This window comes from Gobius niger (assembly GCF_951799975.1).
Source record: "Gobius niger genome assembly, chromosome: 2".
NCBI classification, from domain to species: domain Eukaryota; kingdom Metazoa; phylum Chordata; class Actinopteri; order Gobiiformes; family Gobiidae; genus Gobius; species Gobius niger.
In genome coordinates, this window is record NC_136853.1 from 35747570 (window position 1) to 35774233 (window position 26664).

Below are 26664 nucleotides of genomic sequence, written 5' to 3' on the forward strand. Positions count from 1 at the left end.
TTGTCACTTTTTCATCACATATTTGTCACTTTTTCATCACATATTTGTCACTTTTTCATCACATTTTTGTCACTTTTTCATCACATTTTTGTTGCTTTTTTATCACATTTTTGTTGCTTTTTTATCACATTTTTGTTGCTTTTTTATCATGTTTTTGTGGCTTTTTTATCATGTTTTTGTGGCTTTTTTTTATCATGTTTTCGTCACTTTTCTGCCATGTTTTTGTATAAAAAAAAAAAAAAAAAAAATTAGTTGCGCTTTTATCTGTTTTTTTGCCACATTTTTTAGATCTTTGTTCTACTGCGTTTTTGTAACTTTTTTTTTTTGCCTCGCTTTTTGTCATGTTTTTGTTGCTTTTTTTTGTAACTGTTATATTGCGTTGTCATCCCTGTTTACTCGCTATTTTGGCATTTATTTTCAAACACTTTTAGAAACTCCCGTTGGTTCAGGTGGGAGTTAAGAGGTTAAACCGAAAATAAACCAAACCGGAAATGCAGAGCAAGCTTCATCCACACGCGCTTAGTGCGCATTTTCCCAGCATGCTTTGTCCATCATGTCTGCGCTCTACAGTCGGCATGTGTGTGTGTAAACATTGACTAGAGCTTTAAACTGCTTTAACCATACATGAAATTAATGGTTTACAATCACATCGCACAGCAGGAGAACATTTGTCGGCTCGGGTGTAAATCAGGAAGATAAAAACATGAAGATTAAATCCAAGTCTTCGTATCATAAATCGGAAAACACATTCAGGGTGAGTGCTCTGAACCATGCTGCTGCTGCTGCTCGGACTGTAGGAATGAAAACGAGTGTATCTTTTATGTTATGTTGTGTCATGTTAGTCTAGGTCTGTGAAGGGCACGATCCCACAAGTTGGGTCAAACACTTTGTACTTTATGGATCTTAAATCAATATTCATTATTCAACTTGAAGCTGTACCTCTGAGTTGTTGGATAATTGTTTATTAATTAATTGTTTTTAATTGTTTTCCTTCTTCAGTTTCTCACTTTTGCTGAGAGACTTGCCAATGTCAACATCGATGTGATTCATCGCATTGACCGGACGGGCTCATATGCAGAGGTTATTCTTTCTCCAACTATTTGACTTTGTTGTTGTTTTTACATGTGTGAGTTTTCTCTAACCCTCTGTTTGTTTAAATGTAGGAAGTTGAGACATATTTTTCCGAAGGGATCACAAAATGGAGAGACCTCAACTTAACAGAGCATTTCAGTACGTGTGCTGTAATTTACAAACTTGTATCGAGACATATGTAAAATAATATTCTATTTGCTTTTGTCGCAGCTACTTTTTTGAAAGAAGTGTCCAACAAATGCCAATCCTTCAACTTGCTGGTTTTCCATCAGAAGTCGATTGTGGAGAGTTTGAAGTCACATCTTGCCATCAAAAACAGCCTTGCCTACGAGCCCCTGCTGGAGTATGCCCTATTCATTGATTGTTGATAGTTAAACAGATGCCTTGCTTATTATTATACTTTTATATGCACCAGATTGTAACATGAGTCCCCTGTTTTAGTCTGGTCGTGCAGCTGGCCAGGGATCTGCAGACAGACTTCTACCCACACTTCCCAGACTTTTTCCTTCTCATCACGGCTCTGCTGGACACCAAGGACACAGAGGTGTTGGAGTGGGCCTTCAGCTGTCTGTCGTACCTCTACAAATATTTATGGAGGCTTATGGTCAAAGACATGGTCAACATCTACAGGTGAACACGCACTGTCCAATCATTGGTCTAGATTATTTGATAGACTGGGTTGTTGGCAAGAGAGACATGCAGGTTTATCTAGAAGTGCAATAACTAGGGGGGCTTCTCGGAAGAATAAATTATATCAATGGGACATTCCTAGCTAAATTAAGGCTTTTTTTTCCTACCCACATAGTTTATACAGCACATTGTTGGCACATAAGAAGGAACACATCAAGAAGTTTGCTGCAGAAAGTTTCTCCTTTTTGATGAGAAAGGTAAAAAAAAACATAATCACAACATAATCAAAATACATTGTTACATTTGCTGGATGTGTGTCATTTATTTACAATATATTTTTTGATTTGTCATTGTTCCTCAGGTTCCAGACTTTGACGCGTTGCTCAATCACGTGTTCTCAGATCTGCAGCAGCATCCAGAAAAAGCGGAGGGAACGGGACAGCTCCTGTTTGAGATGTGCAAAGGCGTCAGAAACATGTTTCACTCCTGCACTGCACATGTGAGCGAATTGTCTTATTAAGTAACATTTCACGCTGAAGTAACTGTTTAACCTGATTGGGTCAAAATTAATAATATTTACACTTTTCAATACTGTAAACAAACACAGAAATATATGGGCCTATTAACTATATATACATTATTAATATTAATGAAGTATGTATTTTTTTGTCTCTCCAGGCTCTCACTGTTGCTCTGCGTAAACTGGGCCCTGCCTCATGTCCTGACCTCCCTCTGCCCTGGGACACTGTCAGAGACACGCTGGACCAGATGGCCCAATCTGCTGCTGATCATGTGGACAGAGAACATTTCCTTGTTATGTTCGAGTCACTGCAGGTATCCGTGCTTCAGTCCCTTTTGGTACAATTATGCGGTCGATACCTTGATTTAAACCGCAGAATCTCCCATGCTGACAGGCCAGCGTAACTGAGGTCCTCGGTGTAGTGGAGGCTAAAGGGAACAGGGCTGAAGAGGCGATGGATCAGCTGGAGAGAATTCTGTTCATTTTGCAGACTCTGGTGTCCCACAAAGACGGAGCCAAGGTCACAAAACCAGAGGAGGTTTGCCAGGTAAAAACAAATATTAGATTATCTTTAATGCATTGATGTAGTATTTTCAGCTGTATTTCATTAGTCATATGTAATTTAGTTATGGATGTACCGATCTGATACTGGTATCGGATATCGGAGCCGATATGGGAAAACATGAGATCAAGTATCGATTCCAAATATCTGATACTGAACTGATAACTGTTTTGGCTCTTAATTGGTGAAAGCACAACTTTCACCAATTAAATTCAAGTGAATATGGACATGCTGTACCTCCAGCTCAGAACCTGGAGAATTCAATCAACGAGTTAGTTTTCTACAAATGTATTTTTGATTTACAGACTGCGCCATTTACAGTGCTAAAATAAAATTGTCCATGGCTGTAGTGGCTAAGTGTATTTTAGGTTATGAAATGCTGGTATAGAAGAAGAAGAAGATCTTTTATTTATATTGCGCCTTTCACAGAGTCAAGAAGGGGTTTACATGCTTTTAATATCAGTTAAAGAAAAACTGATTTGCACATTATTTATGCAACTGTGTCCAGTGATACTTGTTAAATGTTTTTTTTTTATTCCCATTAGTTCATAGATGTAATTCATAATTGATATGTGCGTCTCGTGAGCCTTTTTGATCACACAATGGAGAAACCATTACATTTTTTACTCTCTGCAGTCACTTAATAAAACAGTCTCTCATAGTCTCTCTTGGTATTGTCACACAGTTGTACTAGACCCGTTTATGTCATTTTGCTCAGGTGATTCTAAAGCTGGTTCAGTGTCCGTGTCTGTCGTCGTCCTGCTCCCGTCTGCTGCTCCAGATCATCTCCTCTTTGCTGTTGGGGGAAAACATCTCACTTCCAAATGCTCTTATTCAGCAAACAACTCAAAAGGTGCAGATTTACAACAATTTATAGTTGCGAATGTAAAAAAATGTGTTGAAATGAATTTAACAGTGTTTTGCCACATATTAACCAGCAAAACACTTGTAAAAATGCTTTATTCATTATTCTTTGCAAATTCTGTAGGTTTTCAGCAGTAATACTGAACAAGATCTGATCCTAGAGTTCACCAAAGAAATGTTCACCATGAAACAATTTGAGCAGGTAAGTTATTTGGTAACAAGTAGTTTCTCGTTTATTGTTCTTCTGTGGATGGCTATAGTACAGTATGTTTTAAAGGAAAAAGTTTAGATCGATTTATTGTATAACTGAGTCAAGACATACAAACATCACAAATAAATGCAGAAATGTGCTGTAGGATAAAACTCTAATAGGCACGCTGTGATTTGAATTCAAGTAAAGTCAAATTAATATTAATTTATGTAGCGTTTTTCTGCCAAGGGACCATTCACCTATTCACACACATTCAGCATTAATGTTAACACGTAATCATTGGTTGAATCTGGGATGAAAGCGTAATGGCCCCTCACAACATTTATCTTCATTTTGTCCAGTGTCCCTTGCATCATCATGTGTTGTATGGTACCAGTTTTTATTCTGTTTTCTCTTGTAGCTCTTCCTGCCTAGCCTGCTGCGCTTCACTACTGGACTAATGACCTCTGGTGACCCCCTGTCGTTCCGGTCCGGTTTGGAGGCCCTGGCCTGTCTGATCCTGTCCAAAGCCCCGCCCCCCACAGACGGCTCGATGGCTTTTGAGACATACCCACTGCTTTTCACGGGACAGACAACTGGGTAACTATTCTCTATACATCTATGCGAGTATCTATCACTGCATCTGCAATGTCTCATTGGATCAAGTTAAAATGATGCTCTTTATCTGATGTGCCGCCGTGTACAATATATAACATTTCGGATTTCGTCTTTTTTTATGCTCATTGTTTGGCAGTAAAGACGCAAATGAAAAGGGCATGACCCAAGATGCTCCAGCGGTACCGGAGATGATTCTGTCTCTGGTGAAATCCCCAGAGGAGTCAGACCAGCCCATGACTGACCTGTCTCAGTCATGGGCGGCGCTTGTCCTTCTGCCACACCTAAGGTAACACAACTATAATTTAACTCTTGATTGTATCTTTTTATCATTTATTTATTACTTCTTTTCCTAGACCTTTGCCTGCCCCATCTGTGATACCTCCAGTGACAGCTTTCCTGAATCATCTACTTAATCAAATAGATTCAGACAAACTGGAGAGAGGTGTGTTTTACTCCTTCACATTATTATTTATTTATTTGTAAACCAGAATTTCAGCCTTGAGTTTGCAGAATATAAACCAAAAAGTCTAACTGTGTCTTGCTGTCTCTGCAGCTGGGTTATTTGTGGCCAGACAGGCGCTGAGCTGCCTCCTCACTGTTGACAATTCTGCTAATGTCCTTTCAATGATCACACTGGACAAAGTCACCTCTATCCTCCGGTATGGCATCATTCACGCTTTTTTGGCCCGTTATGTCTCTTTGCAAAACAATACTACATTTTATACTCCTCTTATTTTACTTTTTACAGGAAATATCCTTCAGACCTCTCCTCCCTTCTCCTGGGAGACTTGTACTTCACTCGTCTGGCCCTGAGCGGTGTTTTGAATGATCTTTCCCACAATGCACTACTGCAGCACTATGAGATTCTACATACCAACATGTCCTCAAACATCTCTATGGTTTGTCCTTAGTCGTTTATTCATGCATAATGGCATACGCTGTAGTCCTGCAAATACACAAATATTAATGGGTGCATTTATTTGTCCTTTTTTTCAGATCCGGCTTCTGACTTTGAGAATATTCTCTCATTTCGAGGCTAATTTACCTGTCCCAGCTGAGGTACGGTGTATTGTGTGATGTGTTTTTGCTTGCATTGTGAACAAATGTGATCTTTATGTCTCTATATTGCTTCCGTCTCATCACTTACTGTTGTTATATGTTCAGAATATTACCTTTTTCTACATAGTACCGATATTCTTTTGCCTTGTTTGTACAGAATTATAGCTCTATGATCTGTTAGGCTTGAGTCTAATGTTCCTGTATGTCGTTATGTTTTTGCCCAGGGAGAGGAGAGTGCTGTGGCGCAGTGTGTGTTTGCGGTTTGTCTTCAGGCGGAGCTGGTGCCGGCCTCAGTCCAGGATTACAGAGAGAAACTGCTTCACCTTAGAAAACTCAGGCACGACCTGGTCCAGCGCAGCCTCCCCACGGGACCAGCCGGGACTTTCCAACAGGTGCATAAAATACTGAATCCCAAAATGTAACGAGAACTGTTGTCTGCGCACAGCAAATCTATGCAGTGTATCAATTAAAATCCAACCTGAGAGTAGCTGATGGACGCGCTTATGAACAGTCCTCACGGCACGATAGGAGTCACGTAATGTCTCTCAGTCAGCTAAGCCTCTTCCTTGTCATAGACGCTAGAACTTAGATCGGGCCCAAAAACAATCCAGCCTGATTCAACCTGGAAGCCTAAACGCTGAATGAAGTAGGTTACATGAGATGACAAGACAGCGGATTTCTCTCCTCTTCTCTCCCCTCTCCTCTTGTCTTCTCCTCTCTCCTCTCCTTTTCTCTCCTCTCCTCTGCTCTTCTCTTCTCTCCTCTCCTCTCATCTCCCCTCTCTTCTCTTCTCTCCTCTTCTCTCCTCTTCTCTTTTCTCTCCTCTTCTCTCCTCTTTCCTCTGTTGTCTCTTCTCTCCTCTCCTCTCCTCTCCTCTCCTCTCCTCTCCTCTCCTCTCCTCTCCTCTCCTCTCCTCTCCTCTCCTCTCCTTCTCCTCTCCTCTCCTCTCCTCTCCTCTCCTCTCCTCTCCTCTCCTCTCCTCTCCTCTCTCCTCTCTCCTCTCTCCTCTCTCCTCTCTCCTCTCTCTTCTCTCTTCTCTCTTCTCTCTTCTCTCATCTCCCCTCTCTTCTCTCCTCTTCTCTTCTCTCATCTCCCCTCTCTTCTCTTCTCTCCTCTTCTCTTCTCTTTTCTCCTCTCACCTCTCTCCTCTCCTCTTCTCTCCTCTCCCCTCTCTTCTCTTTTCTCTCTTCTCGCCTCTCTTCTCCCTCTCCTTTCCTCTCGCAAGCACTGACGCAGCGGGTATGTGTACGTTTGATACCAGTAAGATACCAGTTAAGTCAAGTTGAAGGGGGCCTCAGAGGACAGTTTTTGACAATATATCAATATTGTTTTGAAATTAAACTAGACTACAGGAAAGCCTCTCTGAATTGAAATACGCCGCCTCACGCTAAGAGTCATAAGCTCAAACTCATAAAGAAATAGAGGGGACATTGTTCGGCACAGAAAAGAGCTTTTAAATTACTCTTCTCAGTGTGACTCTGATCTTTTTCACTCTTGGGTAGTTTATGCAAAATGGCAAGTTTTTTGTATTATTATCTTAATAGGCTTGTTAAACTGTCACTTTAATATATATATGTTTCATTTTTCTTAGGTTCCTCTGCGATACCTGATTGCAATGCTGTTTGTAAATTTCAGACCACTGTGGGATCCAGTCATTGAGCTCATTACGTGAGTAAATTGGCGCAGACTGACATTCGTTCTTTAATTCGTTTGGCTTCAATGCTCCAAGTTTATCTGATAGAATTGCATGTATAGTGGCACTCATGTGTAGGTGTGCAACTGTTATTTAAGTATATGTAGTAATAATGTAGTGGATTTTGAACAGAGGAGGATCTTGACATTAAAAAGATCATATGTTTTTTAGGAGCCATGCCAAAGGGATGGACAACAAAGATTTCTGGAGTGTCTTCCATGAACAATTGGAAATGGTGGCAACGCTGGCAGGTGTGTGTTAAAAGGAAGTGCTGGTTGTAGTTGTATTTCTGTCTCAATAGAGATCTGTTTTCTTTCTTTCAAATGGGACTGTGCTTAATCATTTAATTGTCAGAATAATGCAGAGGTGATTATCTATTTAGTAGGACTTGAGAGGATCCACGGGCTTGAAAGTACTTTGATAATGATTCAGTTGTTTTTCTTTTGGTTATTACAGAGAAAGAACTCGACGAATCTGATCAACAGGACGATGACCATGGAAATGATGGCTCTGGTCTCGCCTCTGAACAGGGCTGTGACTGCATTGAAAGCGGTGACGTGGGGGTCCTTTTCATGCAGCAGCTGGGGAAGATCTCAGAGTCCAACGACAGGACGGACTTCCCCAACTTTCGCAGTCTGCTTTGGAAAGCCATGTCCCAGTTTCCGGACAGAGTTGAACCACGAAGCAGAGAACTGACCCCTCTGCTGCTACGATTTGTCAGGTTAAGAGAATGAATATCAACATACATTAACATGACATCTGAAAGCTTAAGTGGACAAAACAGATGGGTGGCAAACGAAGTATGCCTCGCTGAGTCAAAAGTAGAAGCCAACTGATATATTGGCCGGCCAACAATATCGGCTGGAATTAAAAGTGATAGAGACCTCCTGTTTTTTGCATTGCCCCATCACTAAGAGCAGTGCCCTGATGTCAGCCTTACATTCATTTCCTCATTTACATCGCGCTGCCTTGTGTTCTTCCTTTCATTATTGGCTCTCGCAGGTCAAACTAAAAACTTTATTAACCCCATCGTGAGCTAAACAATGTTCGTGTCTTGAGAGACAGAGATGTAGCCTATGCCGGTCCCACTGTGGAGCGGATCAGCTGTAAACGCGAAACAAAACAAATGCACATGTTCACCCCCCACTCCCCCACAACGACTCTCCCCTTCTTGCCCGCGGAGTCTAGTTGGAGGAAAAAGTGCTTCTCCACCCAACGTACTTCCTACTAAAAGTCTGGAGCTGCAAGATCACAGAGTGAGCTCCTCAGTGCAAAATGCTACGCTATAGTCTGCGTTTAGAAACACAAGATCGGACCCATCTTACCGATTTTATGTTTTGGAATCTGCTGATTTTTGTCTTTAAAACAAGCTCAATCTGATGTACCTACCCACATGACTGTCCTGAATAAATCAGCCCTATGCCCCTAAAGGCCCTTTCACACCGGTCGGCAGGTTTTGGCCGACGTCAGTGTGGACAGCATCGTTGGTCGTTGACGGTGGTGTGTGGAGGTTTTGTCTGTGAAGCAGTTTTGTCTGTGAAGCAGTTTTGTCTGTGAAGCAGTTTTGTCCGATTGCATTTGTCCAAGCGGCGTCTCTGTCGCTCCACTGGGAACTCTGTGATTGGTCTAGTGCAGGGATCTCCCACCAGTAGCTCTCCAGGCCTTTCTAGGTAGCTCGCCTAAGACTTTCTACATCTCTATATGCATGATAACTAAAATTTTAGATGCATTTTCTGTTTGTTCTGAAAATGCTGAACACAATCTGCAAACAGTTTGGTCAATATTGTAAAGTATAAGGACTAAACTCAAGTCATTTTCTTTGAAATACGATCTTGGCTACTTATTCTCCAGGGTGAAGTCCACCCAAATAGCATTTTACTCAAGGGTTTTTGAAGCAAACGTAGCTCTCCGATGTTCTTGTGGTATAAAAGTAGCTCGCTGGGTAAAAAAGGTCGGAGACCCCTGGTCTAGTGTTACTGGCTGGCGAGTGAATCTGCTGGATACTAGAAGGAGATCTTTACTACTGTGTTTTTGATTCATTGAATTCACTAATTTTGACTCCCTCGCGCTAATTTTGCCATACGTACTGCACACTATTTATCAATGCATCAAATGGCATGATTTGTGTTATTGAACATGGTCCCTTTAAATAAATAAAATAAATACAAAATGGTATAATCAGAAATAATGGGCACTTATGAGTGAATGCTTGCATGCTAATTGTTGCCTGTTTTATGTCCAGGTTTTCCTCAGAAAAGAGATTTATCTCAAGGGACTTGAGTTAAATAAAGGTTAAATAAATAAGCTCACAGGAATCAAGTAATGTGAAAATGGTCAATATTTCTTCTTGCAGGAATGAGTTTTACACGGCAGACAAGCTGGTGGCACCGACTCAAGATTTGAGAAAGATAAACGACGAAGCCCTCGAGGAGAAGTCGATGGCTGTGGATGAGGAAGAGGAGCAGGAGGAAGAGGAAGGAAAACCGCAGAAAAAGGCTTTGCCCAGACGCAATGCTGCCAAGTGAGATGCACCTGATTTTAGTCTGCATTTATATAAACCTGCATAGAAGGTCCTGGGTTTAATTCCTGAGGCCGATGGGGCTTTTCTGTGTTCTTCCCATGTTTACTCCAGGTGCTCTGCTTTCCCCTACACCTAAAACCAAGCACCCCTGAAAAAGACTTATAGATATTTTACTCATCTTTCTCTTTTCCAGACAGCTCATCGTTCATCTAAAAGTGTTTGCGAAATTCTCAAATCCTCGAGCACTTTACATGGAGGCCAGTCTGAGCGAGCTGTATCATCAGGTACAATTTTTTTTTTTTTTTTACTGGTTTATTAAAGCTGCCGCCATTAATTCATCTAATAATCTAGATTTCTTGCATTCCTAGTTGCTGTGTCACCAGGACCAGAGCATTCAGCAGGTGGCGCTAGAGTGTGTCCTCACCTTCAAAGACCCCCACATTGTACCATACAAGTAAGACAAACCAACTCTACTGATGTGTTGTGTCTATGACTATACTTATACTAAGGAAGATTCAGTAATGGGGGGAGGGTGAACGCATTTGTAGCTATTCCTGTTTTTAAAATAAACTGATGAAAAAAGTGAAATATCCCTGAGCAGTTCAAGGCTCCAGGTCAGAGCATTATACTGTATCTTTATTATAGCGAGTCAGGTTGCTGGATGTCGTGTGCTTTTGTCTACTTTTGTACCTGATTCACATTCACTTGTTCTTTGTTCTTGGGCTATTCAAAAGCTCAGGAATATATTTCTCCAGTTTCTAGTGTCTGAATGTGTTCTTTGTGCCCCTGGGTTCTGAATTGGGATCATTATCTTTTTCCTTCTATAATTACAGGATGTTTTGAGGCTCAGAGGAACGCCAGATATTTTTTTTTGCCATAATTTGCTTTCAGCTGTCAGTTCAGCGTGGATGCAGTGTGGACAGAAACTATAAGGGCTTCTGTTATCTGAACCTCATTGTTTTCTTTGACGCATTTATACAGTTGGTCGGGAAAGTCGAGGTTCAAAGTTATGTGTAGTAAAGTTTGGAGATGTGTTTCAGAAAGGAAAACAAAGCACATTTGAGCTATTATTGACATTTGTGACAAGATATGACACTGTTAAATGGGGGGGGGAAACGCCACGATCGATGATGTTACTCAATGTATCGGATCTGTTTTTAATGTATGCATTTGTACTTTATTCAGGGAGAACCTAGAGAGACTCTTGGATGACAAACAGTTTAAAGAGGAGATTGTCCATTTTAACATTTCTGAGGAGACCGGAGTGGTGGAGGCTTCACACAGAGACAGACTCATCCCACTGCTCATGAGGTAATGAGTTTTGTTTGTATGGTTGATTAAGTGTTGGTATTATAAACATGGAATAAGCCAATTGTTGTTGTTTTTTGTGGTGTCTGTTGTGCGTAGGCTTCTGTTTGGTCGGATGAGGACAAAAGCGGGCAGTAAGTTCCAAGGAAAGGCCAGCGCTGCCTCTCGTTCCTCCATCATTCTGCGCTTCCTCGCGGGTTGCCAGCCCGATGAGCTGGGCATGTTCATCGACCTGCTGCTGGAGCCTCTGTCCCACTACTGTCAAGGTGCTGTATGGCCAAGTTACTTAAGATATATAGATATCACACACATAGTTTCAATAAGATAAAGTAAAGTTCCTGATTTTGATGAGAGGTGCGATGTGACAATCGATTTTGCAGCACAGTACTATAGATACGTTTGATTCCATTATGCATATTAATTACAGGTACCATGCATATTAATGAGGCAGCTGCTCAAGAATTCAGTCTGAACAGTAAAGGGCAGGGATACTATTTTAAGCACTTGGAACAAACACTGTCACACAAATAAATTATTTTTAAATTACTTTTATTTTATTCCTTTTTGGAAACAGGACTGTGGTTTCCTTATGTATACACATGTAAATGAAGTGATCTGCCCCTTACAGATGAGGGACCCTATATAAAGTATGGGATGATTTATTCACACATTTATTTAAGAAAAAGGAGAATGCACATGAAAACAATTGTAAATCATGAAAAATATGGAGCATGTTAAAAAGGTTGAAAATCACATGTATTTCTTTCACAGCAGTGATGTATCGTTGGTCATTTTATGTAAGATTATCAATTATTGCAGCATCGATGTATCGTGAGGCTATTGTTATCATGAGCCTTGTATCGCGGGTCGAATCGTTAGGTTCCTACTAGGGATGCACTGATCCGACACTGGAAATAAAACACGATATTGAGTATCGGCAACAAATATCCGATACTGAACCTATACAAGTTTTGGCTCTCAACGCCTTAAAAACATAATTTTTACCACTTCAATCTACGTGAATATGGTCATGCTGTATGTCATTTTACAGCTAAGAACCTGGAGAAATCAATTGCTGAGTTAGAGCTAGATTCAACTTCCGCAAACTCATTTTTGATCAATCATGCTAAAGAAACTAATCAAGGCCGGGTCAAAAACTAACATAGAAATACCTAAAGTAGCCTAATAAAATAAAATTGACCACTGCTGAAGCCAAGTGTTTGTATTTTAGTTGAAGAAGTAACTGATCTAACATATTTGTAATGATCAGAGCTGTTTATATTAATGTAACCTAAAGCCTGTCATATACCCAAGGAGAAAGTATAGAAAAGTCCAGTGATCCTTGTTAAACGTTTATCCAAGAGTTTATAAATAGATATAATTGATCCGAAATAAAATATGACTTTATTGATCTTAAAATGGGAAAGCCACTTTTAAGAAACTTTGATCGGTAAATATCGGCAGATACTCAAAACTCGTTATCGGTGCATCTCTAGTTCCCACCCCGTCCTTACAGTAAGGCAAGGCAAGTTTACTTGTAGAGCACGATACACAAGGCAATTCAAAGTGCTTCACAGTTGCATAAAATTACAAGAAAGCAGATCAAATCAATAAAACATCAACATAAAAATGAATGAATTACAGTAAAAGGCAAGAAAGCAGATAAAATACTTCCAGTTGTCATATGCACGGGTAAAAAGAACTGTTTTCAGCCTGCGTTTGAACACTGTCAGAGTTGAGGCCTGTCTCACATCCTCATAAGACTGTTGCAGATTTAAACATAGTTCTTGCATTATCGTTCAAAGACTTTCTATAGTTTGTGTGCCTTTCCACTGGATCACATGCCCAAGTCAACATGTGTTTGTCCCTCTGTTCAGGTTCCTGTGTGGAGGCTGTGGAGTGGGCAGTTGCAGACACAGATGTGGGCTCTGTCCTGCCGCTGGGACGTCTGCATTCTCTGTTGAACATTATCACTGTGGTGATGGACAAACTAGGACACCTCATCCACTTATACCTGCCCAAAATCCTGCAGATCTTGTTATGTGTCACCGCCTCCGTGACCACGCTGCTGCTCCGCCGAGAACAGGTGGGTACAGTTTCCTTTGCAATTTCAGTGCAATTTTAGGCCCTGGGTTGTATCAGTAGTAGTTTAGTGAAGTAATGATGTTCTTACCTTACAATTGACAAAAAATAACTAAAGGTGAAATATTTGAATCCACTCTGTTGTTTTTTCATGATTATCTTGAATCTCCACAAACGTAAATACATTTTGTCAGTACAAGTGACAGATGTAAATCTTTCATATTATGCACATATGTATAATTTACGGTCCCGCAATAGTTATGAACCACATTGTGTTTGCAACCGTTTTTATTCTTTTCTTCCTCAGTTGCGGCCTGGATGCATTAACCCCCTGAAGAACCTGAAGCGACTGGGACTTTTGAGGATACTGGACTTTTTTGACAATTTTGATTCGTACACTTTCACTGCCGATGAAGTGGATGCTGTATTTGTCGGTGTGATCTGGAATCAGGTAATGGTTTCTGGACCTGTTTTAAATATCTTTTTATTGTTGTAAGTATACATTTTGCTACTTTGATTTTTTTTTTTCTTTTTGTTCTTTGTAAATGTGGCAGTGATACGAACTCTATGTTGATATAGGTTGTTGGTTAGATATTTCACTGTTGCGTTTGTCCATAATATTCTGGAATACACTGCCGTTCTTTAACCCAATGTGAAGAAGAATGTGAGGAGAAAAAAAGGACACAACAACAAACAATACATTTATTTCATGTGTGTATCTTCCATAGATATGCCGTCTGCCCACAGAAAGCCCATACTCACCCACTCCTCTGCTCAAACTCATCCACGTCTGGTGTAAAAATGCTCGGTGAGAAAGTCAACAATCTTTAACTTCCACCCATTCTTCTGTTACAATTATAACATGGCATCCTCTTTATTTTTAGATACTTTCCCCTTTTGGCCAAGCAGAAGACAGATCAGCCTGAGTGCGATGTCCTCCTCAATGTGTTTGCACTTCTGTCAGCCAAAAATGCCTCTACAGTGACCATGACCACAGTCTTGGACATCGCAGAGTCTCTGGTTTCTACAGAAGACTTTGTGGCTTCAGAGGCCGAGACGGAGCTGATTGTAAATGACTGTGTTCTTCCCGAGCCAGCAGAGGGCACTCTCGCTACAGGTCTGTAGGATGACTTCATGTACACAGCTCAAAAAATGTAACACTTAACCCCTTAACTTCCACCTGAACCGAGCACATTTTCTCCAGCTTTACCCCAATCCAAAAGCTTCTGGAAAAAAGGTGTGAAAATAGCAACAAAACTGAGACGAAAACAATGAAAATGTGAAAAAAGTGAGAAAAAATTGACGAAAAAGTGACGAAAAATGTACAAAAAATATACAAAAAATGACAAAATTTGACAAAAAAGTGATAAAAAAGTGACAAAAAAGTGACAAAAAATTGACCCTGATGATGTGAGGAAAAAGATCAATTTAGTTGTGTAGGTCTTAGCTTTCAAATGAGGTGTTACACTGGCCTACAGGATTTGGGTGAAGCTGAACTGAAGAAAATGCTCTCTGTTCAACAACACACCCTAGATGAATGATGATTTTCAACAGAAGGATGTCTCATTCAAAGTGGAATGTGTTGTGAACAAAATAACATAAGAGTGATTTTTGAAAATCAAAATCTTGTTTCAGAATCATACTCAAAATCAAAGTGTAAAATCAGATCACAGTTGGATCCAACTTCTGTGGAAATTTCTCAAGATGAGTCAAAATGAGCCTCAGGGTGTGCTGTGTTTTGAGCTGTGTATTTGTTTGCAAATGGATTTCAGGATAATAAGCTGGATAAGATTAAACATTTATCTGCATAACAATTATTCTCAGACCTCCTGACTAAAGGCTCACGACTGCTGCTCCCTCACATCACCACTCTGCTGAAGTACCTCAGCACCGCCGTACAAAACACCGCCCGACTCAAGAAGAAGAAATTCAGAGCTCAAGTGACTCGTGAACTCAACATTCTCTCTAAGTCAGTTTGCGTATTGTTCGCTTGATTGTAAAACTCTGTATAACTATTTTCAAGGTAATGAGTTGTTTGTTTTGATGTGCCAGGATCAGTCGGTTTGTAAGTGACAAAGAGCAGAGCTCTGTGCTCATCAGCCTGCTGCTGCCTCACCTCCAGAAAGGCAACAACCCACCAGTAAGATGTGAAACCTGCACAACACTATATTTCAAAGGGCATGTGATGTTCATTATTATGCTGATGTCTACAGGAGACAGCGATTGATGTCTTGGCCACAGTTCAGAACTTGATGCGACAATGTTCGAATCCTTCGTCTTTCCTGCAGCCGTTGAGCAAACTCTTTTCTGTCATCCACGAGAAGATCCCGAGACAGGCTCTCACTAGTGTGTTCCAGGTATCAGTTAAAACATGTTGATAAGTGTTGTTTGATGCAAATGTTGTATCATATATGTGAAAATTTGCAAATTTCTGACTATATGTATATATATATATATATAATACTCCAACTAAATTTGTGGTAATGGGATGTTCTCTAACCTCCATCTGTTTTTGTTCTGCCCTCAGACTTTGTCAGATTTGGAGCCATCTCTCGCATATATCACTGATGTAGCCACCAAGGTTAAAAATAATAATAAACACATTGCATCCCTTTTATTTATTTAATCTGAAAACTATAAATTGCTTTTCCAGCTTAATGCGTTTGACAGCAGACATTTGGATGAAATCCACTTTGATGTTCGTCTGGAAGCATTTCAAGAATCGACGAGGCGCGTGAGAGACATGCAGACTCTCGACCTGGACTTTATCATCACACTCATTCACAACTGCTTTCACACATTCGTGGTGAGGAATTACACTGTCATCACTGTACATCTATATCCATAATATGAAGTTGCTTTTTCATATATATAAATGTGTTACTCTGTCTCCCCTTCAGCTCGGTGATATGTCGCTGGGAGACAACGCCACCTTGTGTCTATCCACGATCCTCGCACGTCTGGCAGCTGTTGACGCTGGAGAGCAGGTTTACCGGGACATTGTGCAACACACAATCCTGGAAGCTGTCCTCAAGGGGCTGCGCAGCAAAACTGAGGTAAAAGCATTTGCCATGAGCTGTAAGAACCTTTATTTTCACACACAATTCTTACAAAATGCACAGTAGTTTTGTCATTTGATTACATGATAATAATGGTTACATTTCTAAAATGAAAATAAATCTAATACACAATCATAGAATTTATCATTTCTGAAATCCAAAATAAAACTCTTCTGGCTCCAACTTGATCTCATCAGTAATGTATTTTTCCCCAGAGTGTCCAGCATGAGTACACCACAGTACTGGCCTGTTTGGTCAAGACATTCCCCTCAAAGAAAGAGTTCAGAGACCTGGTGCAGCTCGCTGACTACAACGACCCAGAATCTGACTTCTTTGAACACATGAAGCACATTCAGGTGATCATAATATACATATTAAACTGTCACTTTCAAAGTGCATTTGTGATTTTTTTAATATATCTCTTCTCTTCTTTTAGCTTCACCGTCGCGGTCGAGCATTGAGGAAACTGGCCAAGCAGCTGACGGAGGGCTCTGTGGTCATGAGCCCTCGCTCTCTACAAAACTACATCATGCCTTACGCCATGACGGCACTGATGGATGAAAAGATGCTAAAGGTACATCGTCTTCATCTTAAATTGCTATTGTATATCTGTAAAGTTGGGGCACTGTGTTACATGGAAATGCTATCATATCCAAAGAAGAAGATTCACTGTTTCAATCAAAATATTAAAATTAAGCCCAATTTATGCTGTACCTCTTTTTTTTTTACTCCATATTTATAACTGTAAACTGTGTCTTAATTTTCAGCATGAGAACGTCATATCGGCCTCAGTGGAGGTGGTGGGAGCAGTGTGCCGAAAGATAACCTGGTCCAAATATCTGTACTACCTCAAACACTTCATTCACGTCCTGCAAACTGCACAAGCGGAGCAGAAACTGGCTGTGAGGTGAGGTCTTTGAATACACTTCGGACTCAAACTGATATGTTTACAAGTGATTTTCTTTCCATCTTTGCGCTGTAGTTTGCTGGTTACTGTTCTGGAGGCCTTTCGTTTTGACCATGAGACCCTCAGCAAGGAAATGGAAGCAGCAAAAGCAAGAGAAGGTGAGACAGACATGTTCAAATATCACACTCTCATCTCTGTTTTCCAACGGCTTTTTGTTCATTTTCTGAAATTACTTTGTTTTCTTGCTGGCGACACTTTAGTTGTTGAACCTGAGGTGGAGGAGGAGGAGGAGCTTGCAGAAGAGGAGTTGAGTGACGATGAGGACGCCATGGAAACAGACAATAAAGTTCAGCAGGACGTCACCATGGAAACGGAGACGGCTGAAACTCCTGTTGCCATGGAAACAGACACTACAGATGCTCCAAAAGGCTCCGCCGAAGTTATCGACCGTCAAACCAAGAAGACGACAAATGAAAAACGGCCCGTGCAGGTGGCCTCTGGGCTGCCTCGGAGCAAAGAGGAGCTGGAGTCTCTGATCAGCGCCATTCACCAAACGGTCAACAAGAACGTGCTGCCGCGACTGCACAAGTGCCTAACTGCCAAGGTACTACCGTAACAGGGCTGGAAACTGTGAAGTATTGCAGTTGTGTTGCACGTCAAAACAGTAACCACTACATGACAGGATATTCTGCTGTTTCCTTGCAAATCATATTATTTTACCTAAAATAATTGCAGCCTTTGTGGTTCGCTAATTACTACTTTTCAATTTACAATTCACATGTGATTGGTGATGCAAATTGATCTTCATAATTACAGTATTGAGCTTTAATTTGTTGTTATTTGACTGAAGTTGTGAGATAAACCAGCCCTTTATAGATAAATGCCCTTAATCTCTTAAACCCCGCCTTAACCAAGTGCATTTTCTCCAGTTCAGCTTTAACCAAATCTAAAAGCTTACAGCCTATGGGCCAGTATAAAGCCTCATTTGAAAGCTAAGACCTACAGAGCTGATCTGAACGGATCTTTTTCCTTGCGTTTTTGCTGTGTTGCGCAACCAATGGCCGCTGGCTGCCCTGCTTTTTGACCACAAACGTGGGGGCCGCCATTGCTCTGCCGTTGCTGCAGTACCCCCATATCGCCGCTAGGCCCCCATTGAAAAGCATTGGACTTTAGACACGTTAAAAACTACTTTAAAGCCTGGTTTCAATTGTTTCAACACTAGACCAGGCTAGATATTCCTCCTGAGATAACGCTGGGTTAATAACACTATATGAAACCAGGCTGGTTTTCGTAATATGAATTTTTGAAATCTCGTACTTAATGAGGCTCGGACTGTTAGCATTGGAGCAGCGCGAGCTACACGTCACGCAAGGGCCGAGTCTACGGTGAAAATCCCGCCCGTATGTCCTTTTTAGGAACATGCTTCGTCAGAGCTGGGGAGGGGGAGTCTGTAAATCCGCCATGAATTGCCCCACGGCCGTGGTCATTCTGGTAAACGGGGAGGAGTGAGCATAAGACGTCCATTTTTTCTACAGTCTATGTGCGCAACCATTATTGACATTTCTTTTCATTGCTCTTTTGTGGCATTTTTGTCCCTTTTTTGTCCCTTTTCTGTTACTCTCTTGTTGCTCTTTTGTCGCTTTTTTGTCACACTTTTGTTTTTTGTCAGTTTTCTGTTGCTCTTTTGTGGCGTTTTCACCCCCTTCCTCGGCTCATTTTTGTTTGACACTTTTTTCAAAGGGACTATACGGAGTTTAAAAATGTTAAAACTAAGTATTTTCCTCCCCCTACATGTTCCAGCCATGTCCTAATGTGTAGAATGAGCTCAGACCTGTTCACCACAACTGCCTCTAAAATCCTGCACTGTCACTCAAAAAGGTGTTACTTCAGGTCCGAATTGCCGTCATGCACGAGCTTAATATAGAAGGTGCAGTTGCATGTATGACCTGAGGCGGCAGTAGTGAGTATAAAATGGCGTAAAACTTGCATCTCGCCCCTTTCAAGACACTTTTAGATTTGGACAAACCAAACTTGAGATTAAAGGAACAGATTAAGATTTTAACCGGTGGTTGTTTTTACCAGGTACAAAGAGATGAAGAGCATAAGGCGGTGAAATCAAAGGAAGTAAAGGAAGAGGAGGTCGGTCGGATCCCCATTGCGTTTGCGATGGTCAAACTGATGCAGACGCTCCCTCCAGATGTCATGGACGCCAATTTGCCCGGGTATGAAACGTGTCCATGCAATTTCAGTCCTTCACTTTGCAAGCCGTCGTATTACATTTTGGTGTATTTTGTTGACAGGATTTTAATCAAAGTGTGTGTGCTGCTGAGAAACCGCTTCCAGGAGGTCCGAGATGTGGCGCGAGGAACATTGGTGAAGATAATTGAGACTTTGGGCTTGAGATACTTGCATTATCTGCTCAAGGAAATGCAGGGCGTGCTTGTCAAAGGCTATCAGGTACATCTTAAATGTTTATAATTATTACTGCAAGTATTGTGATGTGTTTTTAAACATAGTTGTGTCCATTTCTCTGTAGATCCATGTGCTAACCTTCACAGTTCACAAGCTGCTGTCTACGCTCAGTCCGACTCTGCAGAGCGGAGACTTGGACCCCTGTATGCACATGCTCATTGATGTAAGACCCATACAAATGATTATCATAGTAGCTTTCAATTTATATATTTCAGTTTGCTGTTTCACATTTAGTAAACCCAGCACCTCATTCAAGTTTTTTCTTATTTTCCTGTATGATATTATTGTTTTAGGGTTGTTGCTGTCAATTCAATAACAAAGACCTTTATATCTGTACTGTTCATGTTGACAGATCTTCAACAATGAGCTGTTTGGGGCTGTGGCTGAAGAAAAGGAGGTGAAAGGCATAGTTTCTAAACTGATGGAAGCCAGACACAGCAAAAGCATGGACTCCTATGAACTACTGGCCCAGTTCTGCAGCAAAGAGAGCATCACCAAATTCATACTACCCCTGAAGGAGGTAAGCAACGATCACTATGCTCTCTATCATTTACAGCTGAAGGCGAATTTAGAAAACGAGCATCCGATACATTACATACTGATTATTTAACTTCTCCACTGCAGTGCTCCTTTTATACCTAAACTAAAGTGATGCGTTCATAGACATACAGACAGAGAGGTGGTTTCTTTGCTCCACATTTCTGTTAAACCTGTCTACCAAAACCTGGGCTCAATAATATGCACAGACTTTCAAAACCTACAGCGCATCTCTGAATTGTAACAGGAGGACACTCGCACTTTAGAAACAACTACAAACTTTTGCAATGGCGATTGACTGCAGAATAGCACTGCTGCAGAAATTGCGAAACAGTGTGAAAAGTGATATAATAATCCCTCTTTAGTTGCACTACACTGCTTTTATTGTGAAAATCCCCATTAAGTTGTATTATAGTGTTTTTATTGTGAAAATCCCCATTTAGTTGTATTAAACTGCTTTTATTGTGAAATACCCATTTAGTTGTAATATAGTGCTTTTATTGTGATAATCCCCATTTAGGTTTAATATAGTGCTTTTATTGTGAAAATACCCATTTAGTTGTATTAAACTGCTTTTATTGTGAAATACCCATTTAGTTGTAATATAGTGCTTTTATTGTGAAAATACCCATTTAGTTGTATTAAACTGCTTTTATTGTGAAAATACCCATTTAGTTGTATTAAAGTGCTTTTATTGCAAAATACCCATTTAGTTGTAATATAGTGCCTTTATTGTGGAAAATCCCCATTAAGTTGTATTATAGTGCTTTTATTGTGAAAATACCCATTTAGTTGTAATATAGTGCCTTTATTGTGGAAAATCCCCATTTAGTTGTATTGTAGTGCTTTTATTGTGAAAATCCCCATTTAGTTGTATTGTAGTGCTTTTATTGTGAAAATACACATTTAGTTGTATTATAGTGTTTTTATTGTGAAAATCCCCATTTAGTTGTATTGTAGTGCTTTTATTGTGAAAATCCCCATTTAGTTGTATTGTAGTGCTTTTATTGTGAAAATACACATTTAGTTGTATTATAGTGTTTTTATTGTGAAAATACACATTTAGTTGTATTATAGTGTTTTTATTGTGAAAATACACATTTAGTTGTATTATAGTGTTTTTATTGTGAAAATACACATTTAGTTGTAATATAGTGCTTTTATTGTGAAAATCCCCATTTAGTTGTAGTATAGTGCCTTTATTGTGGAAAATCCCCATTAAGTTGTATTATAGTGCTTTTATTGTGAAAATACCCATTTAGTTGTAATATAGTGCCTTTATTGTGGAAAATCCCCATTTAGTTGTATTGTAGTGCTTTTATTGTGAAAATCCCCATTTAGTTGTATTGTAGTGCTTTTATTGTGAAAATACACATTTAGTTGTATTATAGTGTTTTTATTGTGAAAATCCCCATTTAGTTGTATTGTAGTGCTTTTATTGTGAAAATCCCCATTTAGTTGTATTGTAGTGCTTTTATTGTGAAAATACACATTTAGTTGTATTATAGTGTTTTTATTGTGAAAATACACATTTAGTTGTAATATAGTGCTTTTATTGTGAAAATCCCCATTTAGTTGTATTATAGTGCTTTTATTGTGAAATCCCCATTAAGTTGTATTACAGTGTTTTCATTGTGAAAATCCCCATTTAGTCGTATTATACTGCTTTTATTGTGAAAATCCCCATTTAGTTGCCTAATTGTGTTGTAATTGCAATAATCCCTGCGTCAGATTCATATTTTGACTGTTTTTTGTTACCATACAATGTAATCAATATTTACATTTCACACTGTTTTGGATTAGAAAAGTCGTATATTTGTAAACCATTGTTGTTGTTTTTCCTGTTTTTCCGCTGCCAGATCTTGGAGACGACCTCCAGTCTGAAAGTGTGTACGAGAGTGGGTGCAGTGCTGCGCAGACTGATCCTGGGACTGCTGGTCAACGGTGGCATGAGTCCTCAGAACATCCTGCTGCTCTGCCACGGGCTGATCAGTGAGAGCCTGCCCCTTCTCACCAAGAGGGACAAGTAAGAGCCTGGCATCGGATTTAAGACTGTTGTTCAGATGAGAGAAAGAAATCAAATGCCGTCTTGGAATATTTAAGTTCATTATAGTTCAAATATTATTGATAATATTACATACAAAGCCACACACGCTCACACGCAGAATAACCACAAAGGCTCAATGTGAAACCAATTAAAAAAACAACACACAACACAAAAACATAAGTGAAGTGAATAGATAAAGACGGCATCGCGTCATAGAAGGGGGCGTGGCCTCGCCAAGGGGGAAAACAGAATCTTATGGGAAACACAATTTTTCACTCTTCTTAGCCATTTTCACGTATAAACTTATTTATCACATACAAATAAAGTTCTAAATCGGCAAATTGTTCAGTAGAAGTGAAAAAACGGCAGTCGTAGCATCACATGAAGCATCATGTTGGCATTCTCTGTTATTTATGTATTTATGGGCTGTTCTGTTGAACCACTTTGCTCCTCCTCATGTCTCTGTATCTTTATTTAGTAGAAAACTATGTTCATAAGTCAGCAGTTAAAGTAGTTTTTGAATAATTAGAGAAAGTTTAGATTTTTCTCCAAATTGTTTTCCCCCTTAACTGCTTTCAAACATGACAATATATGGGTGATTCCAGAGGTGCCGTCTGTATCTATAGCTAAGTGTCAGGATCCATATTTCATAATCAACTTCATACTAAAGAGCTAAATAATGCAATAGTACAGTGAGTTAGTGTTCATTTATTTTTTACAGAGAAAAGTCAAAAGCCAAGCCTCCTCCTGACCCCAGACTGCCCCCTCCCAGCTGCTTGCTGCTCCCTCCAACCCCAAAGAGAGGAGGGCTGAAGGCAGCGGTCAGCAGTAGGACCAACATGCACATCCTGGTGGACGCAGGACTCAAGGTAATGTATTATATAATGCAGTGGCACACAGTTTTGAAGGTGGTACATAAAGAGACAATTATTGTACGTAAACGGTGAAACAAATGCACATACGTTTTTGTGTCTTTTTCAGCTTCTTCACATGAGTCTAAAAAGAGCCAAAGTTACATCGTCTGATGATTCTGCTCTGGAAATGCTGGACCCATTTGTGCTGCTGCTGCTTGAATGTCTAAACTCCATGCACGTCAAGGTGGCAGCGAGTTAACAAATGCGCTACTATCAGTTATTACAAGTAAATATTGAATAAATAGATCATATTTTGCTGTGGCCCTCTGTCCAGGTGACGACAGAGGCTCTGGTTGGCTTCACTTGGCTCCTGAAGTTCCCTCTTCCTTCAGTAGCGACGAACGCCGAGCAGATGACCAAGCTGTTATTTGTCCTACTCAAAGACTACTCCAAAGCTGGAGCAGCACGTGGAGAGAACTACCTGTTAGTTCAAAACTGCTTCAAGGTACAAAATCAACCAAAGGTCAAAAATAAGATTGTCACTTTCAGGCAAAGTTAGCAATGCAGATTTGTATTATGGATGACTCTTCATCACATCAGCCTTGTGTATAAACATTAAAGCAAAGCAGAATTGATATAATTTCTCCTTGATCAGACCATCACTGTCCTGGTAAAGAATGTCAAAAAGAACATCATATCGGAGACACAGCTGCAAGTGCTGCTGGGATACGCTGAGGAGGACATCTATGACCAGTCCAGACAGGCCACTGCCTTCAGCCTGCTGAAGGTGAGCAACAAAGAGACTCATTTCATGGACTTGTGTCTCATGCTCGTTTTCTCAAGGGATATGGGGACAGCCTATTTGGGGGGACAGCCTATTTGGGGGTACTTGGCTTCAGGTCCTTAAAAGTTATTGCACTGAATTCTATGTCAATATTGATTTAAAGGACAGCTTTGAAAACGTAGATTTTTAATATATGTTTGCCTTTCGGAAGCTTTGTAGGATGATGCTGAGCATGAAATGAATCTTAAAACAAGGAAGTGTAATCTTTGGTTGGGGTTACCTGGGGTTTGGCAGGAAGACAAAAAAAAGGAGGAAACTAAAACTAAAGCAAAGCATTGTCTGCATGTTTCCCCCCAGGCCATCCTGTCCAGGAAACTTGTTGTCCCAGAGATGGAGGACGTGATGAAGAAAGTAGCCAAGCTCGCTGTTAATGGTGGCAATTCTATGATCAGAGTACATTGTCAACAGGTCAGTGTTGTTCATCGAAAGGCTTTGAACAAAGAAAGGTCTTTCAGAATGTAAAATATAAGATATATTATAGAATGGCTTTGGCCGACACATTTTTAAGACCTGATCTGAAACATATGGAAATGGGATAAACATGTATCACAAAAGTGATGCACAACATCACACCTCAATGACCAACTTAGAAATATGAATTTATAATTCTCTTTCCAGATCTATATGAAGTACCTGCTGGACTACCCTCTGGGAAATAAGCTCAGACATCATTTGGATTTTGTGGTTGCTCAGCTGTCTTATGAACACGACACGGGAAGAGAGTCTGCTCTGGAGATGATGGCTTATATCTTTCAGACCTTTCCCCAGGTGTGTCAACAGGGCATTGTTTACTGGTGAATCAGAAGATGCTTAAATGTGCAGTAGTGTTCTCATGGTTTTTACATGTAGAGTTTGGATAATTTGCCATAGAGCACTCTCTTCCTCTAGACTAGACTTTGACTTCTCTATCAGTTCTCTAAGTTCTTTACTCTAAATTCTTAACTAAACTAACTTGCTGCATATTGTATAATTTAGTTCATTTTGTCATTTTCAGAAAATGTTGCAAAAATACTGCACTTTATTCTTTGCTCCATTGGCTTTGGTGTTGGTGAACGATGACTCCGCTCGTTGTAAGAAAATGGCTGCCATGGCGATCAAGGCCTTGTTGACTCAACTCGACATAAATGGACGAAATACACAGTACTCACTCATGGAGACGTGGCTCCACTCAGAGAAGGTACATACTCTCTATCTACAAAACATATAGAGTCTTAACACCTTTATGCTGGTCGGGGTTTAAAGGAGTTAATGAGGAAGCAGGGAAACAAATATTTTAAGGGGTTGCTCTTAGCACAGTAATAAGTAATACGGGAAATACCAATGTGTCTCTTTCAGCCTCTACTGAAACGTCTGGGAGCTCAGATTTGTGGTCTATTCGTGGAGATAGAGGAGGATAAATTCTCACGCCACCTTGAAAAGATATTATCGCTGATAGAAAAAGAGATCCACCCTGACAACTTTGAAGACGTAAGGCCATGCAGTTACCAGTTACTGCAATCAAGTTGTTGTTTTTTCCTATCACATTGTATTGGTGTTGTTTCTTTTTAGATTGAGGAGGAGCAGGAGGAGAGGGGAGCCGACCGGTTGTTGTTTAGCTATCTTACACTCATCACTAAACTCTGCTGTCACTGTGGTCTTTTGGAGCTAACGGCGTATTCTGAAACATTGATTAAAATTTGGAGTAAGTATCAACAATCATTATGAATGAACTTTGCAAATAGGGAACGCCTGTGTTTATTACTCGCTGTCTCCTCACAGGCCACACTGAAGCCCACCTGCGGCACCCACACTCCTGGGTGTGGCGCACGGCCTCGCAGCTTTTTGGTCAGCTGTTTGCGGTGCAGCAGCCCGATCAACTGCTCAGCCTCTGGAGAGACGGCACCGAGGCTTCAGACCAACCAGCAGCAAGGGTCTTCCTCTGCAAAACACTCGACAAGAAGGTACAGCATGATACAAATGAATCCACACTAAACATATCAGCAGGTTGCGTTCACGTGACATCACAACATTCTAAAGAGCCCATAGATTAAAATTCAGGTGGAGCAACTGAAAACTCTATGGCGGTGACTAGGGCAGGGCGATATGGCCAAAAAATAAAATCTTTGTGGATAAAACCGCTGCTAAATCGACAGCACGGGCTCGTCAGGCGGACGTGGAGCGGCGGACACGATTTTACGATTTTGCCATTTTCCAAATCGTCTGTTTTCAAAAGCATGAATTAATTGAATTAATTCGATTTATCGCCCAGCCCTAGTGGTAACCATGGTAACTATCAAAATGCAGATTTTTTTTTTGTCTTCGTTTTTGGCAAATAGATACAGACGGCATCTCGTCATAGAAGGGGGCGTGGCCTCGCCAAGGGGGAAAATAGAATCTTTTGGGAAACACAATTTTCCACTCTTTTTAGCCATTTTCTGGTGGAATATGAACTTATTTATCACATACAAATAAAGTCAAGTGTAAATCAGGCCCATATGGATATTTTCTCACAGCAGATTGTTCTGTAGAAGTGAAAAAACGGCAGTTGTAGCTAATGCTAGCTAACCGTTAGCATTAGCCCATTTTTTTTATGTATTTATGGCCTGTTGAACTACTTTGGTCCTCTCGATGTTTTTATATCTTTATTTAGTAAAAAACTATATTCATAATTCTGCATTTATTAAAGTAGTTTTTGAATAATTAGAGAAAGTTTTGATTTTTTCAAAATTGTTTTCCCCCTTAACTGTTTTCAAACATGACCATATATGGGCGATTCCAGAGACGCCGTCTGTATCTATCTATATCTGTCATTACTGGGAGAATCCA

At 40.3% G+C, this 26664-nt stretch overlaps 1 protein-coding gene across 1 annotated transcript in view; it reads left to right on the forward strand.

Annotated features, from left to right (window-relative positions):
- The first annotated feature begins 570 nt into the window (after positions 1–570).
- utp20 (UTP20 small subunit processome component) overlaps positions 571–26664 on the forward strand; it is a 29934-nt gene continuing 3840 nt past the window's right edge. The window contains exons 1-56 of the mRNA XM_079551939.1: positions 571–754; positions 1000–1080; positions 1164–1230; positions 1303–1435; positions 1534–1722; positions 1898–1979; positions 2084–2221; positions 2401–2556; positions 2637–2789; positions 3523–3657; positions 3793–3870; positions 4280–4458; positions 4613–4762; positions 4830–4918; positions 5030–5135; positions 5225–5375; positions 5473–5535; positions 5760–5927; positions 7127–7203; positions 7400–7479; positions 7685–7949; positions 9582–9749; positions 9943–10033; positions 10118–10203; positions 10935–11060; positions 11157–11323; positions 12935–13143; positions 13447–13590; positions 13868–13947; positions 14024–14256; positions 14964–15108; positions 15192–15279; positions 15353–15496; positions 15667–15720; positions 15793–15945; positions 16040–16195; positions 16414–16554; positions 16635–16772; positions 16966–17105; positions 17181–17263; positions 17366–17709; positions 19188–19327; positions 19406–19562; positions 19642–19740; positions 19930–20097; positions 21974–22140; positions 22883–23030; positions 23143–23259; positions 23350–23520; positions 23671–23802; positions 24157–24267; positions 24478–24627; positions 24854–25036; positions 25195–25326; positions 25408–25540; positions 25618–25799. Of these exons, the coding sequence (XP_079408065.1) occupies positions 704–754; positions 1000–1080; positions 1164–1230; positions 1303–1435; positions 1534–1722; positions 1898–1979; positions 2084–2221; positions 2401–2556; positions 2637–2789; positions 3523–3657; positions 3793–3870; positions 4280–4458; positions 4613–4762; positions 4830–4918; positions 5030–5135; positions 5225–5375; positions 5473–5535; positions 5760–5927; positions 7127–7203; positions 7400–7479; positions 7685–7949; positions 9582–9749; positions 9943–10033; positions 10118–10203; positions 10935–11060; positions 11157–11323; positions 12935–13143; positions 13447–13590; positions 13868–13947; positions 14024–14256; positions 14964–15108; positions 15192–15279; positions 15353–15496; positions 15667–15720; positions 15793–15945; positions 16040–16195; positions 16414–16554; positions 16635–16772; positions 16966–17105; positions 17181–17263; positions 17366–17709; positions 19188–19327; positions 19406–19562; positions 19642–19740; positions 19930–20097; positions 21974–22140; positions 22883–23030; positions 23143–23259; positions 23350–23520; positions 23671–23802; positions 24157–24267; positions 24478–24627; positions 24854–25036; positions 25195–25326; positions 25408–25540; positions 25618–25799 (7671 nt within the window). The 5' untranslated portion in view covers positions 571–703. The remainder of the gene's footprint in view (positions 755–999; positions 1081–1163; positions 1231–1302; positions 1436–1533; positions 1723–1897; positions 1980–2083; positions 2222–2400; positions 2557–2636; positions 2790–3522; positions 3658–3792; positions 3871–4279; positions 4459–4612; positions 4763–4829; positions 4919–5029; positions 5136–5224; positions 5376–5472; positions 5536–5759; positions 5928–7126; positions 7204–7399; positions 7480–7684; positions 7950–9581; positions 9750–9942; positions 10034–10117; positions 10204–10934; positions 11061–11156; positions 11324–12934; positions 13144–13446; positions 13591–13867; positions 13948–14023; positions 14257–14963; positions 15109–15191; positions 15280–15352; positions 15497–15666; positions 15721–15792; positions 15946–16039; positions 16196–16413; positions 16555–16634; positions 16773–16965; positions 17106–17180; positions 17264–17365; positions 17710–19187; positions 19328–19405; positions 19563–19641; positions 19741–19929; positions 20098–21973; positions 22141–22882; positions 23031–23142; positions 23260–23349; positions 23521–23670; positions 23803–24156; positions 24268–24477; positions 24628–24853; positions 25037–25194; positions 25327–25407; positions 25541–25617; positions 25800–26664) is intronic.